At 38.2% G+C, this 17,960-nt stretch overlaps 1 protein-coding gene and 1 pseudogene across 1 annotated transcript; one reads left to right on the top strand and one right to left on the bottom strand.

The window, feature by feature from the left end:
- Nucleotides 1–5,193: 5,193 nt before the first annotated feature.
- On the bottom strand, nucleotides 5,194–6,051 carry LOC122062002. The gene has a single exon (XM_042625625.1). The coding sequence runs from the start codon at nucleotides 6,027–6,029 to the stop codon at nucleotides 5,403–5,405; it is 627 nt and encodes a 208-aa protein (XP_042481559.1). The 5' UTR covers nucleotides 6,030–6,051; the 3' UTR covers nucleotides 5,194–5,402.
- A 5,949-nt stretch (nucleotides 6,052–12,000) lies between these two features.
- Nucleotides 12,001–16,725, top strand: LOC122061014 (annotated as a pseudogene).
- Nucleotides 16,726–17,960: the final 1,235 nt, after the last annotated feature.

Below are 17,960 nucleotides of genomic sequence, written 5' to 3' on the forward strand. Positions count from 1 at the left end.
GATTTCATATCTTCTGTTTCATACCTTGAAGAAGTAAGGCACAAAAAAGGAAACAAGCAAACAAGTGCAAAACCGTATAAGAGAAGTGAGGACAATAGATGGTCGAAGATGGTGGGAGAAGAGATGAAGTGAAACCTTAAATCTCATGTTTCAACATTTTAGGATTTAATATGATTTAGATTTGGTTCAAATTCACCCTATATGGGTTGCACTTCATTCGGTTTGGTTAAGTACGGTAATTTTTAGTCTAAAATTATTATCAAACCGAACTAAATGAAATTTCAATTTTTAAAATTGAATCAAATCTTTCGGTTCAATTTTAAACTGTTTTGATTCTAGTGTTCAATTATGGTTCTAGATTGACAACCTTATTTACATTATCTTAAATGAGGCATTCAAATATAGGGGGTGGAGAGTTCTTCTCACGTTAAGGGAGAGAGAGATATAGAAAGAGAGTGCTAATATACGTCTAAGATCGATTTAGAGAATATTTTTAGAAAAATTAACAATTAAGTTTCAAAATAATTAAATCTTATCATCTTAATATATATTGCGGATTCTTTTAATGTGTATTCTAACTAACGTCATAAAAGCCACCTTAGAAATATGGTCCCTATATCGAAACAACCTTTGCTTCAAAATAAGACAATATAGAAAGTTAAGTTTATTCGGTTTGGATTTACAGTTCTTATTCGATTTAAAACAGTCAATTTTCCAAATCAAAATCGAACGAAGAATTAATTAAACCCATGAAATCAGAATCAAGTAATTTCTTTGCAGACCACTTTGATTTGATTTTCTATAGTCAATTTCGATTCCATTTTGACACCCTCGTGTTGATTTACACTTTTTTTTTTAGCTTATGCACCCTCTTGATACTCTACTTAAAGTGATATCCAATCCAATTGATTTTTTATTTTTTATTTTTTATTTTTTTAAATTTGATTTTAATGGCTATTTCAATTATAGTTTTCGGGTTTGGTTCTAAATTGATATCCTTTTCCATAGGTAAAGTTGGAAGGTCCATTTTAGATGTGTTGTGAGGTTCATATCCTGGTATTTAGACTTGTCTCCTTCTTTATCAACGTTTCACCTTAGATTGTTCCATAATTATTAAAAGTAATGAAAAAGGTTGAATGGGTTTGATTTAATCTTCATATTGATTAATTGGGAGGTCTTTGCGTGGAAGCCAATGCCTCAGCCTTCATATGTCACAAGATTCACAGCCAAGTAACCCCTAGTGGGTCTCTCCTGGCCTTTGTGGGTCCCTATTTAGTCCCATAATAAATTTCACGTAAAATAAAAATATTATTTCAAATGGATCCATCCTGATCAAAAGTTGAGAGAGTGTCAATGTAAATCCCTTAGGTTTGAGGCGTGCAATTTTTTTCCCACTCTAGGCAAGCCAAGGCAAGCCCAGCCCATTTCTTGAACGTATTAATAAGAGGTGCGACCCAATGGTCCTTAGTAAGCCCATGATGGTAACAAAAGCCCAATTTTTATCCTCAAAGGCACACCAAAGTTGCCATGCCCCCAACTCTATCATTATGGAGAGTGCTCAAGTCCTTATAAGTCTCTACATCAGACTATTCACATCTCACTTGGAATCATTGCTTTCTCGTGGAATCCCAACCGGTAAAAGATAAAGGTGCTATATTCAAACTTTGTGTGAATTTATTGGTTCTATCCAAACTCAAACTTAAGATGCTAAAGATATATCTATGTCTCTAGTACTTTCATTAGGGAAAGAAAGTAATGAAGATCTTGTAATGATGACTGTTTCAAAAAAAAAAAAAAGTAGGGATTTGGGACAAGGTTCTAAAACTCAGGACCGCTATAGGATTGGTCAAGGTCGATACCGTTTTGATACCAATTTAAATTTACTTGGTTTGAATCATTTCGGACAGATCTAACCTTTATTTTTTTCCACAATTTTACCCTTAGATCATACATATGGATCAAGATTAATCAAGACTGATACCATTTTGATCCAGTCGATACTGACCATTATGTTCCGTTTTTTAGAACAATGGCGTGGAAAGTGAGGTCCATTATTTAGGAACTTTGGACTCCTATTCCTAATTTTATGGCACGAGAGAGAGGAGGCGCACTAGGCCCAATTATATAGAGAGAGGAGGCCCAAAATTCATGTTTCGGATAATTGGGCCTAGTTGGGCCTCCAACTCTCAACCGAACCCAAGTTCTAACCACCAAGCTCCGTCATGTCATTCCTTTATGAACTAAAAAATAACTTTCTTAAATCCCGGGGGAGGAGCTGCTTATCATGGTCTTACAAAATAAGTGGTTCTATGACAAACTGCACCAATGAGAGCGCATAGAGAGGATTCATATATTAATGGATTCTTATTGACTGAGGTGAGAGAGTGTCAGTGTAAATCTCATGAATCACTATGAGGGAGGGCGTGTGGATTTTTTCTCACTCCGGCCAAGTCAAGCCTATCCAATGAATGTATTGGTAGGAGCGTGACCCAATGGTCCTTCTCAGTAAACCCATGACGGGCAACATAAACCTGATGGGAAGAAGTTGAAAAGTGGTGAGGCCGGATCAGGTTGGCCTATGAGATAGTTCTCGTATGCCCTAGTCATGGCATTTGGAATCCATTAGGTACAGAGACTCAATGGATTTCAAATTCTAGAACCAGGAGCATACGAGAACACTCTCGTACGTGAACTTAATCTGGTCTGAAAGAGTCGCACCCTAAGGCCTCAAAGCCCCAGTAAAAGCATTGACCAAAGAAAGCATTAACTGTAGGTTTTCTTTTGGTTCCTCTGGAAGACTCCACTGGTTCCCCATATTAATAGCTTTCATGTGGGCATCAACTCTGATGCCTCCAATTGGGACTTGGGTAGAATTCACCTTTAAAAGCTAACCATTAAGAAAAGAGTGTTGAAATCCTTGTAAGCTTTCACATCGGACTACTCACATACTAGTAAGTTTGTCTCAAATTCTTGACCCGTTTTGAAGATTGACCTGCTCCAATATATTTTGGTGGCTACCCGAATAGAAAGTTTTCTGAGATTTGTGATGGAAGCAAAGTGGTTGGGCCGATAGGCCTAAGCTTGTTGTGCCCGTATGGGGTGTGGGGGCTACGCCCGCGGTATGGTTAGACCGGATTGACCGTGACCCGATGGGTCAACCCACGATTTGGAGTATGTAACATACTCTCTTCTTGTTGAGCATTGTCTTTGTAATTTGGGGGTTTTTTCGAGCTAGGGTTTCAGGGTGAGTTTCATTGCCGTTGTTTGGGTGTAATCTCTCTTCTGCATAGTGAAACATCTTCTTCTTCACCCGAGGATGTAACACATCACATCAGTATGTGAACCTCGTTAAACCTCTATGTGTTGTGCGAATTGTCTTGATTTATTTTCGTATTTCTTGGTGTTTGCTCTAACACATCCAATATGGGAAGTTGCTTTCATGTGGAACCCCAACAGAAAGTAAATATTTTATATTTGTGTTGTCTGATTAATTCAAAAGATAAATGCATCCCAATATAAAGTGACACAAGATTCTATAGAAAAATAAAGATGCCGTATTCGTATTGTATGTGAATTTAGTGGTTCCCATCCAAACTCAAATCTTAAGATGCCAAAGATAGATCTCTGTCAAAATGTGACTTTTAAATTAAAGCTACAGTAAGGGGCCCAAGCAAAGATGAACAGTAAACTGATAAGGGTAAGAATAAAATCACAAGAAGCTTCTGTGTAGTCACTTTAAGTTAAAGTACTCATAAATGAGGAACAAAGAGACTAATGGAACCCAGGTTCCCTCTCATAGAGCTTCATTTACCTCACATGAAAGCAGCAAAAGAAGCTGGGAATAAAGGAGAAAACAAGAAACACTAAGGAATGAAAGAATCATCTTTAATTTCATTCAACTTTTTACAGTCTCTACATAAAACACTCCTAAAAGAATAATTGACTGGTCTAACCTCCACAACTGGGTTAACTTCTGCTCCTCTCAGTGCTAGTCAAGGATAATGAGTCCCCCACCTTAAAGTGGCTCTAGTTTTTAGATCACATTGCATTGGATCTGCCTTCCTTGTTAAGAGTCCTCCCAAATTAAAAGAATAAGCTCGTCTTAGATGATTTAACACATATAACTTGCACACTTTGTCATAGATTGCTACATAATTTCAAAAAACCGCTGTTATAATCATATTGTTAGGATCCCAAATCGACTAGGAGTGGGCAGAAAGTGGGATTTCTGCGTGAGTAACCTCAACCTAATAGGCTAGCCTTTTGGGTTGAAATCTAACATTGTATCGGAGCAAGTTTTTGATCTTGCATCCGTAATCCTTCCGCATGTAGGATGCATTCCGATCCGCCTACATGTGAGGGAGAGTGTTAGGACCCCACTTTGTTTAAGAATGGGATTTCTGTGTTTTCGTATACCTGTGAGTCCCTCCACCTAATAGACTAGTCTTTCGAACTGGAATCTGACATATTCGATTTTTTTTTTTTTTGGGGGGGGGGGGGGTTGGTTTCTTACTTGAGATCCATCAATCATGGTTGCCTATTGACCCCAAAAAAGGTGAAGGTACACCATTTCCAACTACTTGCTCCAATATTAACTTTTGATTATCTCCTCAAGATTTGCTTATAAAATCTCAAGATATCATGTTCATGTAGAGTAGTACTCAATAAGAGTTTTCTTAAGGGTGAGGGGTTGCTTAGCTTATAAAATTACTTCATATGACCATTATTGTACTTTAAAACAGAGTATCTTGATCTGGTGTGGATGTATGAGTGATCTGAATTACCTATAATGCGTCTTAGGGTGACATGAAGGAGCAGTTACTCTTATGTATGTGTGATATTAGAGAATCAGAGAATGTTTGTCTTGATTTTATGTGTGACTTCATGTATTGTATTATTGCATATGCCATGTCAAACTTCCCTGATTCAGGAGATTTCCCCTTTTACTTTTAAATTTGAATTTCATATGACACAAACTTTGTGATTGAACTAAGCATCTATCATAGAGAGAGAGAGAGAGAGAGAGAACTTAATGTGCAAAAACCCATGAAAATGATCTGTGGGGCAAAATAGAGAGCCTCCATACACCAAAGTTTTTGTAAACTACCCTGATGTCTACATTTACTTTGGCTTAAAAGCTGATGAATGAAAACAAGAGGAAGAAGAAGAAGAAGAGGAAGGGGAAGAGGAAGATTTGCTGAGGGCCATAGAAGCTCATTCACTCATTATACTCTGAAACTGCATAATTTCTGCAGAACAGTAACAGTTCTTCCAAACCCATAAAGGGAAGAAGTTTACAGGAAAAGAAAAGAAAACTCAACCCATCAAACCCAACCTAACCAATTTTCTGAAACCATACACCAATGGAACACAAAGAGAAACAGAGTATGACTCTCACAGAGTCACATGCTTCTAGCCATCATTTCTTGGTATCTCCTGTAAGACTCTTGCTTCTCCAATCTAAACTTCTCATGACAACTTGCAATAAACTTGGCGGCGAGTCGATCAATCTCATCATCAACCTCTGTATCAACTGCTGAACTATCTGGGACTTTTTCTTCAAGCCATTGAAGGTAACCTGATAATTGAGACTCCATTCCATCTTCACATTCAGGGATAACAGAGTTCCATGTAGAATCATAGTAGCCATGGCCAGCACTGAACCCATGATCCATGGAAGGCTCAGACATAGGCATAGGTCCCACATGTGAAGAACACCAGTTGTAGTGAGCTGTAATTGAACCAAACAGCTTCTTCTGCCTCTTGATCTTCTTCTTGTTTCTTATGCTCTTGTTGATGCTCTCAATGTAGTAGTCAGGTCTCTTCTCTTTGATGATTTCAAAGAGCTTAGACTTGGCTTTAGTTACGGAACCCACAATTCTCCAGACATGTCTGAGGATGTGAGACTGAACTATGGATTTGATTTTCATGGAGCTTGGATTTGGGTACTGGGGAGCTTTCACTGAGATATTGTAAAGAAATTGCAGAGGTTTCAGATGGGATGGGCCAACCATTTTTGGTTTGCGCATTATATCTATCCTACTTAGGTGGTCTTTCACTATCTTGTTCAAATGACTCTACTTAAAGGCCCAGGTTTACTAAATTGCCATTGGGTCTTAGCTCAATTACCATTATGGCCTTTTGGGTTTGTGACCTCTTCAAAGCTTTCTTCTTGCGTTACGTACCGGTACTGAACAGTTGAACTGATCTGTATCGGTCCGATTTGAAATCATAAAAGTCACTTTTTTGACAAACACAAGAATAAAAACTCATATTTTGGGTGTGTGGGCCTATCTGTATCAGTTTTGTATCAGTATTGGGCTTCAACGATGTCGATATGTATCAGCCGACATGGATAGAATGTGCACCTCTCCGAACCATGGATTTAGGTATCAGTATTGGATCGAATCGGAATATATTGGTCACTTTTGTCCTCACCTTTTCAAAGAAAGAACATTTTTACTATTTTACGCTTAAAATCATACAGATAACTGATCTAGATCGATTAAGCATTGGTATCGATCTCATACCAATACCGATAAAATAGGACTGATATAAGTGATACGATACCAAGACTCGAAACCATGCTCCGAACAGATGACATGGGGCTAGCTGCAACATCCGGTCGGTATGGGCCAGGTCAAGGTTGAACTAAGTCAAGCTTTCACTTTGTACTTGGGCCCAAGCCCAACTGAAATTCCACCATCTCATTAAAAAGCTTATCCCAAGCATAAAACCATCCCTCAACGCTTGGTCAATAGGAAAACAAAGCCATCAGACGTCTCTTACCACACTTCACATCCCTTTATTTATTATCAAATCCTTTACATGTTGATGCCTAACAAATTCACCCTCTCAATTTTTTCCTAACGAGAAATCCGTTGAACCTACTCAGTTTTACGGTTTAGATCCTAAAATAAATTCGGATTATACACAATCACCCCAAATCTGTATAATAGATACTTGAATTGGAGACGTCCATTAACACACAATGCTTTTCAACCAACGAAGCTACACCCAGATGTAGTACTGGCCATTCTTATTCAACTTAGGTAAAAACTTTGAATGATCATAGAAGTTAAGGTTCCACATATAAACACAATCACCAAGTGGAATAAGTAATGTTGGGCCAAGGATCTCCATGTTTTTTTATTTTTTTTTTTATTTTGGTGAACATAAAAAAACAAAGATAAGTTAAAGAGTAAGTACAAGGTTCTGGTGTCTATTAGGATTACATGCCATATAATATATAAATTGCATAAGGGGATAGTCTTCAATACTTTTAAGATGGAAGGAGATTGTTTGTGAGAGTGAAGAAATTTCATGGAATTTAGCAAAATGTAGGAGAGGCTAGGCTTCATTGCAAGGGAATGGAAGAAGGTTAGTTAGTTTCTTGTTTGTGTGCCATACTTCATGGATCTCCCATCCTTTGGTAGACACTGTCCTCAATCCTGTCAGAATTCCTTCTGCTTTCATTGCTTCACATTGAATAGTTGTAGTAGAATCTGAGTTGATGATCCTAAGCTGACCCTGTAATATAATTCCAAAAGCCCATCCTGAAGCTGAGGTTAACCTATTAGTTGCTCCAGCAGAAACCAAAATTGGATAGTTCAAAAAAGGAATGGGAAAGTTTTTGTTCAATGGTGCGGGATCATCCGTAGCAAATAATTCATTAGTACATCTCGGCATTATATTTAAATAAAAAATCCATATATTTATTTTATGTAAAACATTCATTGGGTTAAGCCTACCTTTGGATGCCATAATTTCATTCCGATGTTGGCAAATGAAATAAATTGTGATAGCAAAAACATTGAAAACCCACTTGAGATCTGATTTAGGGATATTTCTTTGATGAAACATGTACTTCACCATCTCGATCAATGAGTTTGCATTGATGTTCTGGAGCCTTAATCCAAGTTGTTCTGCTGCCTAGATATGCTGTGAAAATTCACAATTGATGAATAGATGCATGGAAGATTCAGTATCTTTGCTACAAAGGATACAAGAAGTATCAATGGGTAGCCATTGTCCTATTATTTCTCTTGTGGGGATTCCTTTTTGTAATGTCCGCCACATGAACATTTTGAATTTAGGGTGTATGTTTAGTTTCCATAGAAACTTCCACCATCTGCATGAAAAGCCTCTCATGCTTACCTGTTGGCCTTGATTTTTTTGTATGAAAATCGCATCTACTTTTGTGTTGAATGATCCATCAGTTGTTAGCGGACATACCCAGCGATCATTTTGAGGTGAAGGTTGAAATTGGGTAATTGTTGAAATCAGATGTGGGGGAATTTGGCCTTTCAGTTCCTCCACTTTCCAGGAATGGTTGTCAATAAAAGTATTGACCCTAACAACATCAGTTATGGGGTATAAAATTGCTTGTGAGCAACCTAGTTCTGGTAATTCCAAACTTGCCCATGGATCATACCAGAAAAAAGCATTGGTTTCGTTTTCAATTTTAGATATAATGCATTGTTTAAGGGTGGGTAACATGGAGACTATATTGTTCCACATCCATGATCCATGTTGTTTGAGGACCTTTGGATCAAACGTGGATCTATTGTGGCAATATTTCGCCCTCAACACTTTTGCCCAAATACTCTCTTTGTCAGTGATAAAGCGCCAAGCTAGTTTAAGCAAGAGTATTTTGTTCTGGGTGTTAGCATCTCTTAGCTTGAGACCACCAAGGGTGGTTGGTTGAAAAATATTGTTCCACTCAATGAGGCACATTCCTCTACTTTTCTTGGGATTTCCACCATGCCAAAATCTTGAGCAGATAGAGTCGATGTTTTTGTAGGTTTTCAGTGGAAACCTAAAGCATGACATAAGGTAGGATGGAATCGAGTATAGAGTGGATTGGGTGAGGATTTTGAGTACCGCGTATGAGAGTAGCTTGGATTTCTAGACAGATAGTCTGTTATTAACCCAGTTAACGATACCCTGAAGGCATGCTGTCTTGGATCTGGGATGGAGCAGATCAGTGCCGAGATAGGTAGAATTCCTAGATTCTTCTTTTATACCAATGATGGTGCTGAGCCTAATTCTTTCACAATTTGGTACATTTCGGCTGAAGAAAATACCACTTTTTGCAAAGTTAATTTGTTGCCTGGTAAGGTCAGAGAACAGTTCTAAGACAACTTTGATGGACAGTAGATCTTCAGATGTGGCTCGACAGAAGATGAAGGTATCATCCGCAAACAGTAGATGCGATACCTCGAGGACATATATGGAGACCTTGATTCCTTGAAAGAGGTTTAGGTCTCGGTATGTGGAGAGTAATCGGGAAAGAATTTCCAAGGTTGTAATTAATAAGTATGGGCTGAGTGGGCATCCTTGCTTGATTCCTCTTGATGGTTCGAAGTAGTCAAAGGAGGACCCTTCCAATTTTATAGAATAAGTGATTGTTGAGAGGAGGTAAGAGATTAAGTCATTCCAATGCTCCCCAAACCCCAAGAACTCGAATAGGGCCCGAATTATAACCCATTCTATTCTATAGTATGCTTTTGACATGTCCAACCGAAAAGCCATATGTCCCAGTTTCCTTTTGGATATATATATTTTTTAATTAATGAAAGATTTCATGGGCAATAGCAATATTATCCGATATCTGACGCCTTGGAATGAAGGCCGCTTGGAAATGTGAGATGAATTTTGGCAGGTGCTGTCTGAGCTTGTTAGCCATGATTTTTGCAATGATTTTGAGCGAGACATTGCATAAAATGATGGGTCTGAAATCTTCCACTTTGGTTGTATTGTCTTTCTTTGGAATGAGACATAGCAGTGTGTGATTGACTCAAGAAGGAAGGTTGCCATTGTTAAAGAAACGCCTTACCATCTCCCTTACATCATTTTCTATCAGATTCCAAAACTTCTGGTAGAAGCATGCTTGGAAACTGTCTACCCCTGGAGCTTTGTGAGGGATAATGGAGTTAATCACATTTCGTATTTCCAAGTCCTCAGGTGCTGTAGTAGGTGATGAGGCTTCAAATTCAGTGAGGACTTTTGAGAACAGGCTTTCTACAAATGACGGATCAAGGGGATTGGAGGTTGCATAAATTTCTTGCAAGAAAGTCGTAAATTCTTTGGCAATCCTTGGAGTGTCGTCTATGATCTCATTGTTTGAGTTTTCTAAGAACTCAATTCTTCTCTTGCAGACCTGATGTTTGGAGATAGCATGATAGAATCAGGTACTTCTATCCCCGTCAGTGAGGTGCATCTGTCTGGACTTCTGGAACCAAAATTTCTTTTCTTCCTCAAAAATCTAATTGATATTCTTGGAAATTTCGATCAATTTGGCAGAGTTATTGGAGTCCTAGTGTTTGGATTCCAAATTCAGGAACTGTGAGAAATAGTTTGTTTTTAAGTGATCAATATGATCAAAAACAGATTTGTTCCAGCGGGTTAGGATTCTACTGAAGTTGGTAAGTTTGATCATGCGGTTGATCCTAGGATTAGGTTCCCAAGTGTTGTAGCAGTAAGAGTTGAAATCAGGGTGGTGGAACCACGCACCCTGGTAATGAAAAAGCTTTTTGTATGATAATTAGGTTCCTTTGAGTTGTAGAAAAATAGGATTGTGGTTAGAACCAGTTGAGACCAGTTTAGTGGTGGATGCATTAGGGTAGAGGTTAAGCCAATAGGGAGAAGCAAAACATCTATCCAGACATTCTTTAATGAGCTTGGAAGGCTTTTGTCTGTTGGACCACGTAAATTTTGGTTTAATCTCAGCTAGGTTGGCAAATATAAGCATGTCATTCACTGATTTGCATATATAAGAATATGAGAATGGGGAGCCTCCTACTTTGTCAGAGGGGGATAGGACTTCATTCCAATATCCAATAATGAGGAAAGGAGTTGCCAGGTTGGAAGTGAAGTCGTGAAGGGAAGCCCAGCAAGTAGACCTAAGGTTGGGTTATGATGGAGCATATAAGCAAACTAAGCACCAATTGCCCCAAACCGTGTCATGTAAGAAAATCCCAATAAAATTAGGGTAGTAAGCAACATTATTTGCAACAACTGAGTGCTTGGCTAGCACCCCATAAGCCCCCTTTGCATCCTCTTTCCCCCACACTGTTAATGGACCATCTATTGGTATAAGGATTGAAACAATTTGGCACTGAAAATTTGTTATGGTCATCACATTTTGTCTCACAGAGAAAAATAAAGTCGGGTTTCAACCTTTTACAGTGGTGTGCAAGACATTTTTTTGTGAAGTTACCGTGGAGACCTCAGACATTCTAGAAGAGAATTGATATGTTGACAAAGATAATATCAAAAGGTTAAAAATATATCAAAACTGACTAAGGATGAGAATAGTTATAGTAGTCTAAACAAAATATTAAAAGCAAAGATTGAAAATTAACAAACTTCAAAAAAGAGATAGTCACAGTTGATAAAAATGAGTTCTATGGCTTCGTATCATCAGAAGATCTTTGAATAGCTTTGGCGCTAAGTTGGAACCAAGAAAAAACAATGCTAAAGATTATTGGAAAGTAAAGGCTGTCAGAATTATTTGAAATATTAGAATTAGGGAATGATGTGAGAATGTTACCCGATCCTGCATGTAGGATCTCCATGTTGAAGTTGGCAATGAGTATCTTTATCACTAAAAATACCTTACCTATATATTTAAAAGGAGAGGTTCCCACAATGTCGGTATAAAATGAAAATTTGCACGTCATATCAAAGGTAACATGGATAATCTCATCATACACATGTGTCCACATAGTCAGAGCAAGAGAGAAGAAAGAAGAAAATAATAAAGAAACTAGCATTTATGAGAGTACACTTACCTGACGAGAGCTATTATGATTTGGGATAATGGAAGGATCATGGTTCAAGAACTTGAAAATCTGGACCGAAATTTTTTATTTTGATGGCCCTAAAATTTTGGCCCAAATTTCTAACAAGCCCAAACCCCACCCATCCATCCACCCAATCAAAAATAAATAAATAAATAAATAATTTAGACCGAAATCTTGAAACCTGTCCAAAACTCGAGATTTCAAACAATGGGAAAAAGAGAATTTGCAAAGAAAAAGAGTAGGCTTTACAAGGAAGCGAGTCATTTGGCTTTATAGAGGATCCCACAATCCTTGTGTGTGAGATCTGAACTCCAAAGGTGGATCCCACACCACATGAATAGTGTGAGATGAGATGAAGTGGTTACCACATGGTAGGGTTAAGGTTATCTTTTTCTTGTAGAAGTTAAAATTCCAATTAATGGTTTCACACTTAAAAGGATTTTCTGTTTCTTTATGTTCTCACTTCCATGCGAAAGTTCCCCACAATTTCACGGACAAGCTATGACCAAAAAAATTTCCTGATTCCCGAAATGGCCACAACATTTCTACCGAGAAGAAAAGGAAGTTGCCGACAACATTATCCCTCGACGGGGGCAATGGTCGGTGAAGAGGGCTTCGCTGCCTCTATAGAGCGCCCGAGGTCGTTCGGTACTTCGAAGTTCAAAATCGAGGGGAAGAATGGGAGACAACGAAGGGGATAGAAATCTGGAGCCATGGAATTGGTTAAATGGAAGGGTAGTGATGATGACTGGAGCTTCTTCAGGGTTGGGACGTGAGTTCTGCTTGAATCTAGCCAAGGCAGGTTGCAAGATCATCGCCGCTGCTCGTAGGAAGGACTGATTGAAGTCTCTCTGCGATGAAATCAATCAAATGAAGAAATTGGAATACTCTTCGAACGCTTCAGATTCAGATTCATCTACAGAAATCAGAGCTGTTGGGGTTGAGCTCGACGTGACCGCTGCGGGGCCTGTGATCGATGCCTCTGTGCAGATCGCCTGGGATGCCTTTGGTCGGATCGATGCCTTAATTAATTCCGCCGGAGTTAAAAAGGTAGAAACCCCTCCCCCACTCTCTCTTTCTCTCTCTATGTTTTACTTTGAAAGGCAAAATGGCTGACCTACACCTAGTGGACCGGATTGAATACCTGTTTATGTGATAGGTTGTAAAGAAAGCGGATCAGATTCTTGTATGATCTAATCCATAGACATTGAATTCGGACAAGAGAAAGTCTTGTGTGGATTCCATGTGTGTGGATCAGATCGTACGAGAACCTGATCAACACTCGTTTGGAAAGAGCCCAATTTTTGTGGATAAGCATATCCCAATGTTCCTTGTTTACATGTCAATTTTTAGTCTAACGAGAATTTACCAAAATTTTCAAGATTTTAGGAGGATGCACAGTTGTGGTCGAATACCATAAATGTGGATTGATATATGGATGCATGCCGATACATAAAATGGTATTTGATTGAATTTGAGTTTGAAATTTGACACGTGGCTAATCTAGACCATGTCCTCTCTATCCAACGGTTAAAATTGCTGCATTATTTTTCCATGTGATAGGACAATATTTGGACCACAAGGAAGCTCTTCCTAGGTGGTCACTCAGAAGCCCTTTATTTTTTCTCAAAAAATAAAGTTTTGGCCTCTCTTGTGGATTGTCCATCTAATGTACTACATCAAGGGATGATTTGGCAAATCCAACCAGTCAATAGGAAGGACATGATTTAGATTGACTACTTGTCAATTTCCACTACAAAACTCAATCATTTACCCTTTTTTGTATTGACATCTTTCTCTCATATTTTCAATCATCCATTCATTTCCAAATGTGATAAATCTTCAAAGCTTTAAACTACACGTGACCAACTCGTACTTATTCAAATTTGACAATCCATCAAGTTAGTATGGGATTTACTTGTACACAAAATTTGAATCCTATCTAATCTACCACATGACATGACAGATACTACACTTGGCCATCTAACATCCTATGGTTGGGCATCCACCAGATTGGTTCCCTTGAAATCATGCTCTTAATTTTTTTGTGATGACTGCACATCGCTAACCACTTAGATAGGACGAGATGTAAGGTGGTGGATGGGAAGTGGAGGACAAAATCGAAGGTGGGTGGTTGTGGGAACCTGGCATCATAGTCTTAAAATTTGGACCGAATCGAACTGATTTTTCGAACCAAAAAACGAATTGCCCTTTTCTCAATCCAGCTCCAACTCAAGATCGCACCACCCTAAAAAATGGATAACGAATTTTTGGGGACTGCCCAATTTGATGCATCGCTTTTTATTGTTACAGAGGGGAATCGTGGTCAGGTTGCATGATATCTGCGTCAACAAAGGGGTCGATGAGAGCTTGCATGGGGCATCTAATAGGGGTTGGATTTTTCATTTCATGGTAGGCAGGCAGGCATTTCACCTTTTGCAAAATTTTTTTTTCCTATGCATAGGTTTCAAAAATCGAAATAGAGGGGAAAAAAAAAAAGGAAAAAAAGAAAGAAAGAAAGAAAGAAGCCCAATTCTAGCTCAAATCTGTGAATTCGGTTTCGAGTAGATGAGTAAAATAATTTGAAGAGTCAATCGGTCGGGCTGGGCAGGGCTGGTCTTGGTTGGGCTTATGTCCTCGGACCATTACCTACCTATTTAAGAAATGAGTCGGTCTTGATCGGAGTTGTGTCAAGCTTGGTCTGGGTTGCGGGCTTTAATCGGGCTTTTCCTAATCGGGTTATAATCAGACCTTAAATGGGGTAACGTACCAATAAACCTTTAAACGGGTCTTCAACGGTCTTTACCTTCTTAGAGTTAAGATACTTTAATTTATTTTGTTAAATCATCAACAATTTTGAAAATATATTACACTTAATTACAGTTAATAATTATTAAAAATATCAATATATACTCTATTCTATATAAAAAAAAAAGAATCAAAATAATTATATAAACGGTTAGGCTAAACATGTCGGTCTGAGTTGGGCTTGTAAATGGGGCCGGGCAGGGCCGATCGGAAGGCACATTTGGTTTACTCCTTGCATCGTGCACTACCTATTTATAAACGAGCCGGGTTTAGGCCCGACATATTTATTAATTGGGCTAGTTTAGGTCGGACTATAAAAGTGTCGAGCTTAGTTGGGCCTACCGGTGCGGGCTTGGAATTGACACCCTTAAAAAAATAAATAATAATAATAATAATATCATTAGGTATAGGTATGCACATCTTATAGTTGATTTTACCTATTTTAGGATGATCAAGTTTTGTTGGTCTGATTGGTTTCCCCCTTGGGTTATGAACATCTTCTACTTGAATTGAAATTGGATCGGTCATATCAATCGGTCAATTCTTCTATTGATTCAAAATCAGCCAACAATAGACTGAGGAGAACGATTCCAAATTCTGGCCAATTTGAGATGTTTTTCTATCCTTTTAATGTGGTTTTGAGGTCATTTACTCTTACTTCCTTGGGACTATTCATACGGGGTGTTTAATACTTTCATTGCTTTCGGTAAAAGTTGATTGTTTTCATTCGACGCTGGTATGATCCAATCCATGCGGTTGTGGAGTTAGTATGAACCTGCGAGACTAGTTAGACCGAAGGCCTAGATAAGGCATTTACAATTGCTATGAATTTGATTTTGATAATTTGTTCCTTTTATTTTTGGTTGAACATCGAATCACTATTGAATGCATATATATATATATATATATATAGAGAGAGAGAGAGAGAGAGAGAGAGAGAGAGTTCCTCGCTGGATTTATCTGAAGAGGAATGGAATAATACTCTAAGAACTTACCTAACAGGGTCTTGGCTAGTAACCAAGGCTGTTGGTCGTCGCATCCAGGAAAACGGTTTGAAAGGATCCATTATATTTATTTCATCCATCAGTGGTACTCAACGTGGAGAATTACCTGGAGGTATTGCCTATGGTGCTGCAAAGGCTGGTCTAAATGCCATGACTAAGGTAACTACTATTTGATCTTCCATGCCAATTTATATAATATGTTTCGAGTCATTTTAAGAAGTTAATATATATATATATATATATATATATATTTAGTGGGTGAGTCTATGGTGCAATGGTCAAGTTGTACTATTACAACATGTTGGTCACAAGTTTGAAACTTGAAAACAATTTCTCCCGCGAAGCAAAGGGTAAGGCTGCTTACATTTGCCTCTCCCGGATCTTGCAATATGCAGTACTTGACTATCAACATCCAACAAACCTCCTCTCCCTCTCTAGCAAGGTTTCAGTGCACGGTATATGAAAATTCAAAAAGACAACACCTTTTCTATAGATACCATTGATACATATTGGTTAGGTATTAGTATCGATCAATATAGTCTATCCAATGTCGATATCTAAAACAATGCCCTTGTATGATGCCAATATAAGGAGACAATCTATTTGTCTCTCTATTTTCATAAAACCAAATGGACAAAAACTTACTTCTATCAAATTTTCTAGGACAAATATAGGCTTGAAATGCTCTTGATTGTCATTCTTTAACTGTAGTTAATGTCTTTGAGATTAGCTGGACTGAAAGAAGAAAGGTTTTGTTTCAGACAATGGCTATAGAGTTGGGGCCACTAAATGTTAGGGTGAACTCAATGGCACCTGGGTTGTTCAAGTCAGAGATCACAGATGGACTAATGCAAAAAGATTGGCTCAACAAAGTTGCTTTAAGGACTGTTCCTTTAAGAGCCTTTGGCACAATTGATCCAGCATTGACATCACTTGTTCGATATTTGATCCATGACTCCTCCATCTACACCTCAGGCAATGTGTTTATTATTGACTCAGGGAACACCCTACCGGGTGTCCCCATTTTCTCCTCCCTTTAATCCTATTTTATTCCATTTCTCTCCTCATCCTCCTTATATAGAAAAATTAAATTTCATTTTTGTGGATGGGTTTTCAGTATTTTTGGATGTATCATCCCATAACAAATAATAATTTTGCAATTTTTTTTTTTTTTGGTTACAACATAGAAGAATTTAATTGGGAGAGTACCAATTAATTTGTGATTGTTAATTCATCGGACCTCGGCGCAATGGTAAGGTTGCTAGCTCCCTTGTGACTTAGTAGTCATGGGGATCCACAAAGCAGAGGTAAAACTACGTACATTATGACCCTCCCTAGACCCTATGGTTGCAACAACCTTGTACATTAGGCATGCCCTTTAATACCAATTAATTTGTGATATTTGAACTTGTAATTTGACATTTAGCTGATTCACCAATCAGATCCAAACTAGTTGATTGGTTGGGCCGATTCCAAATTCTTAAAACCATGAAGTAACATTCCACCTCCCACACGCATAAAAATCCTCTACGGTGAGGAAGTGAGTTCAGTCGTTGAATCTTCACTACCACTCATCGCTCACCGTAGAGGATTTGAACCCCCCCCCCCCACCCCCAAACTGTATGAGGATCACATGATAGACTAATGTAATGGAGTATGGAAGAAGTGCTCATATGGAGGCAAAGGAGTGGTCACAAAAATGATCTCGCTAGGTGTAGAATGCTAAGGTCCACAAGACTACCTATCATTTTCCCTGAGAAAGAAAAGGGTAATAATTAGTGTCACAAACGTTTGTGAAGTATCCAAAAATCACAAGACATTTTTCGAGTTTTTTCTCCTTCTCATGGTCTCCCTATTTTAACCATCTATTCCTAGTCAAAGTTGGGATGCATAATAATGGTTAGAATACTAGCAGACATGCATGAGTAGATGAGAATATATAGGATTGAGCTCCTTTGCGGCGCAACACAGTGTTCGACGTGCATTCAACGATCAGAAATGCCTTGATATGGAGCCTAAGGTGGTCACACGCAATCCAAGACGTTACTAGGCGTTGGATGCACACCGGACATTGTCTTACACCACAGAAGAGCCAAATCCGAATATATACACATGCCCATCAATAAGCAAAGATATTCTTTATTGAGCAAGACTTTAAAAGTTGATACATTGCTAATTAAAACCATATTCTTTCCATCCAACAATTAGAGTGAATCACAGTTTTAGTAATCGATATTAGGATTAGTCTTAGTAGAAATCAATCTAAATCGCTATGAATCAACTCTGGTCATATAGATGATTTACTCTTGTTTTTCATTAAAAAATTCAAAATTTTTTTTTA

This window comes from Macadamia integrifolia, chromosome 14 (genome assembly GCF_013358625.1).
Source record: "Macadamia integrifolia cultivar HAES 741 chromosome 14, SCU_Mint_v3, whole genome shotgun sequence".
Classification (NCBI taxonomy): Eukaryota; Viridiplantae; Streptophyta; class Magnoliopsida; order Proteales; family Proteaceae; genus Macadamia; species Macadamia integrifolia.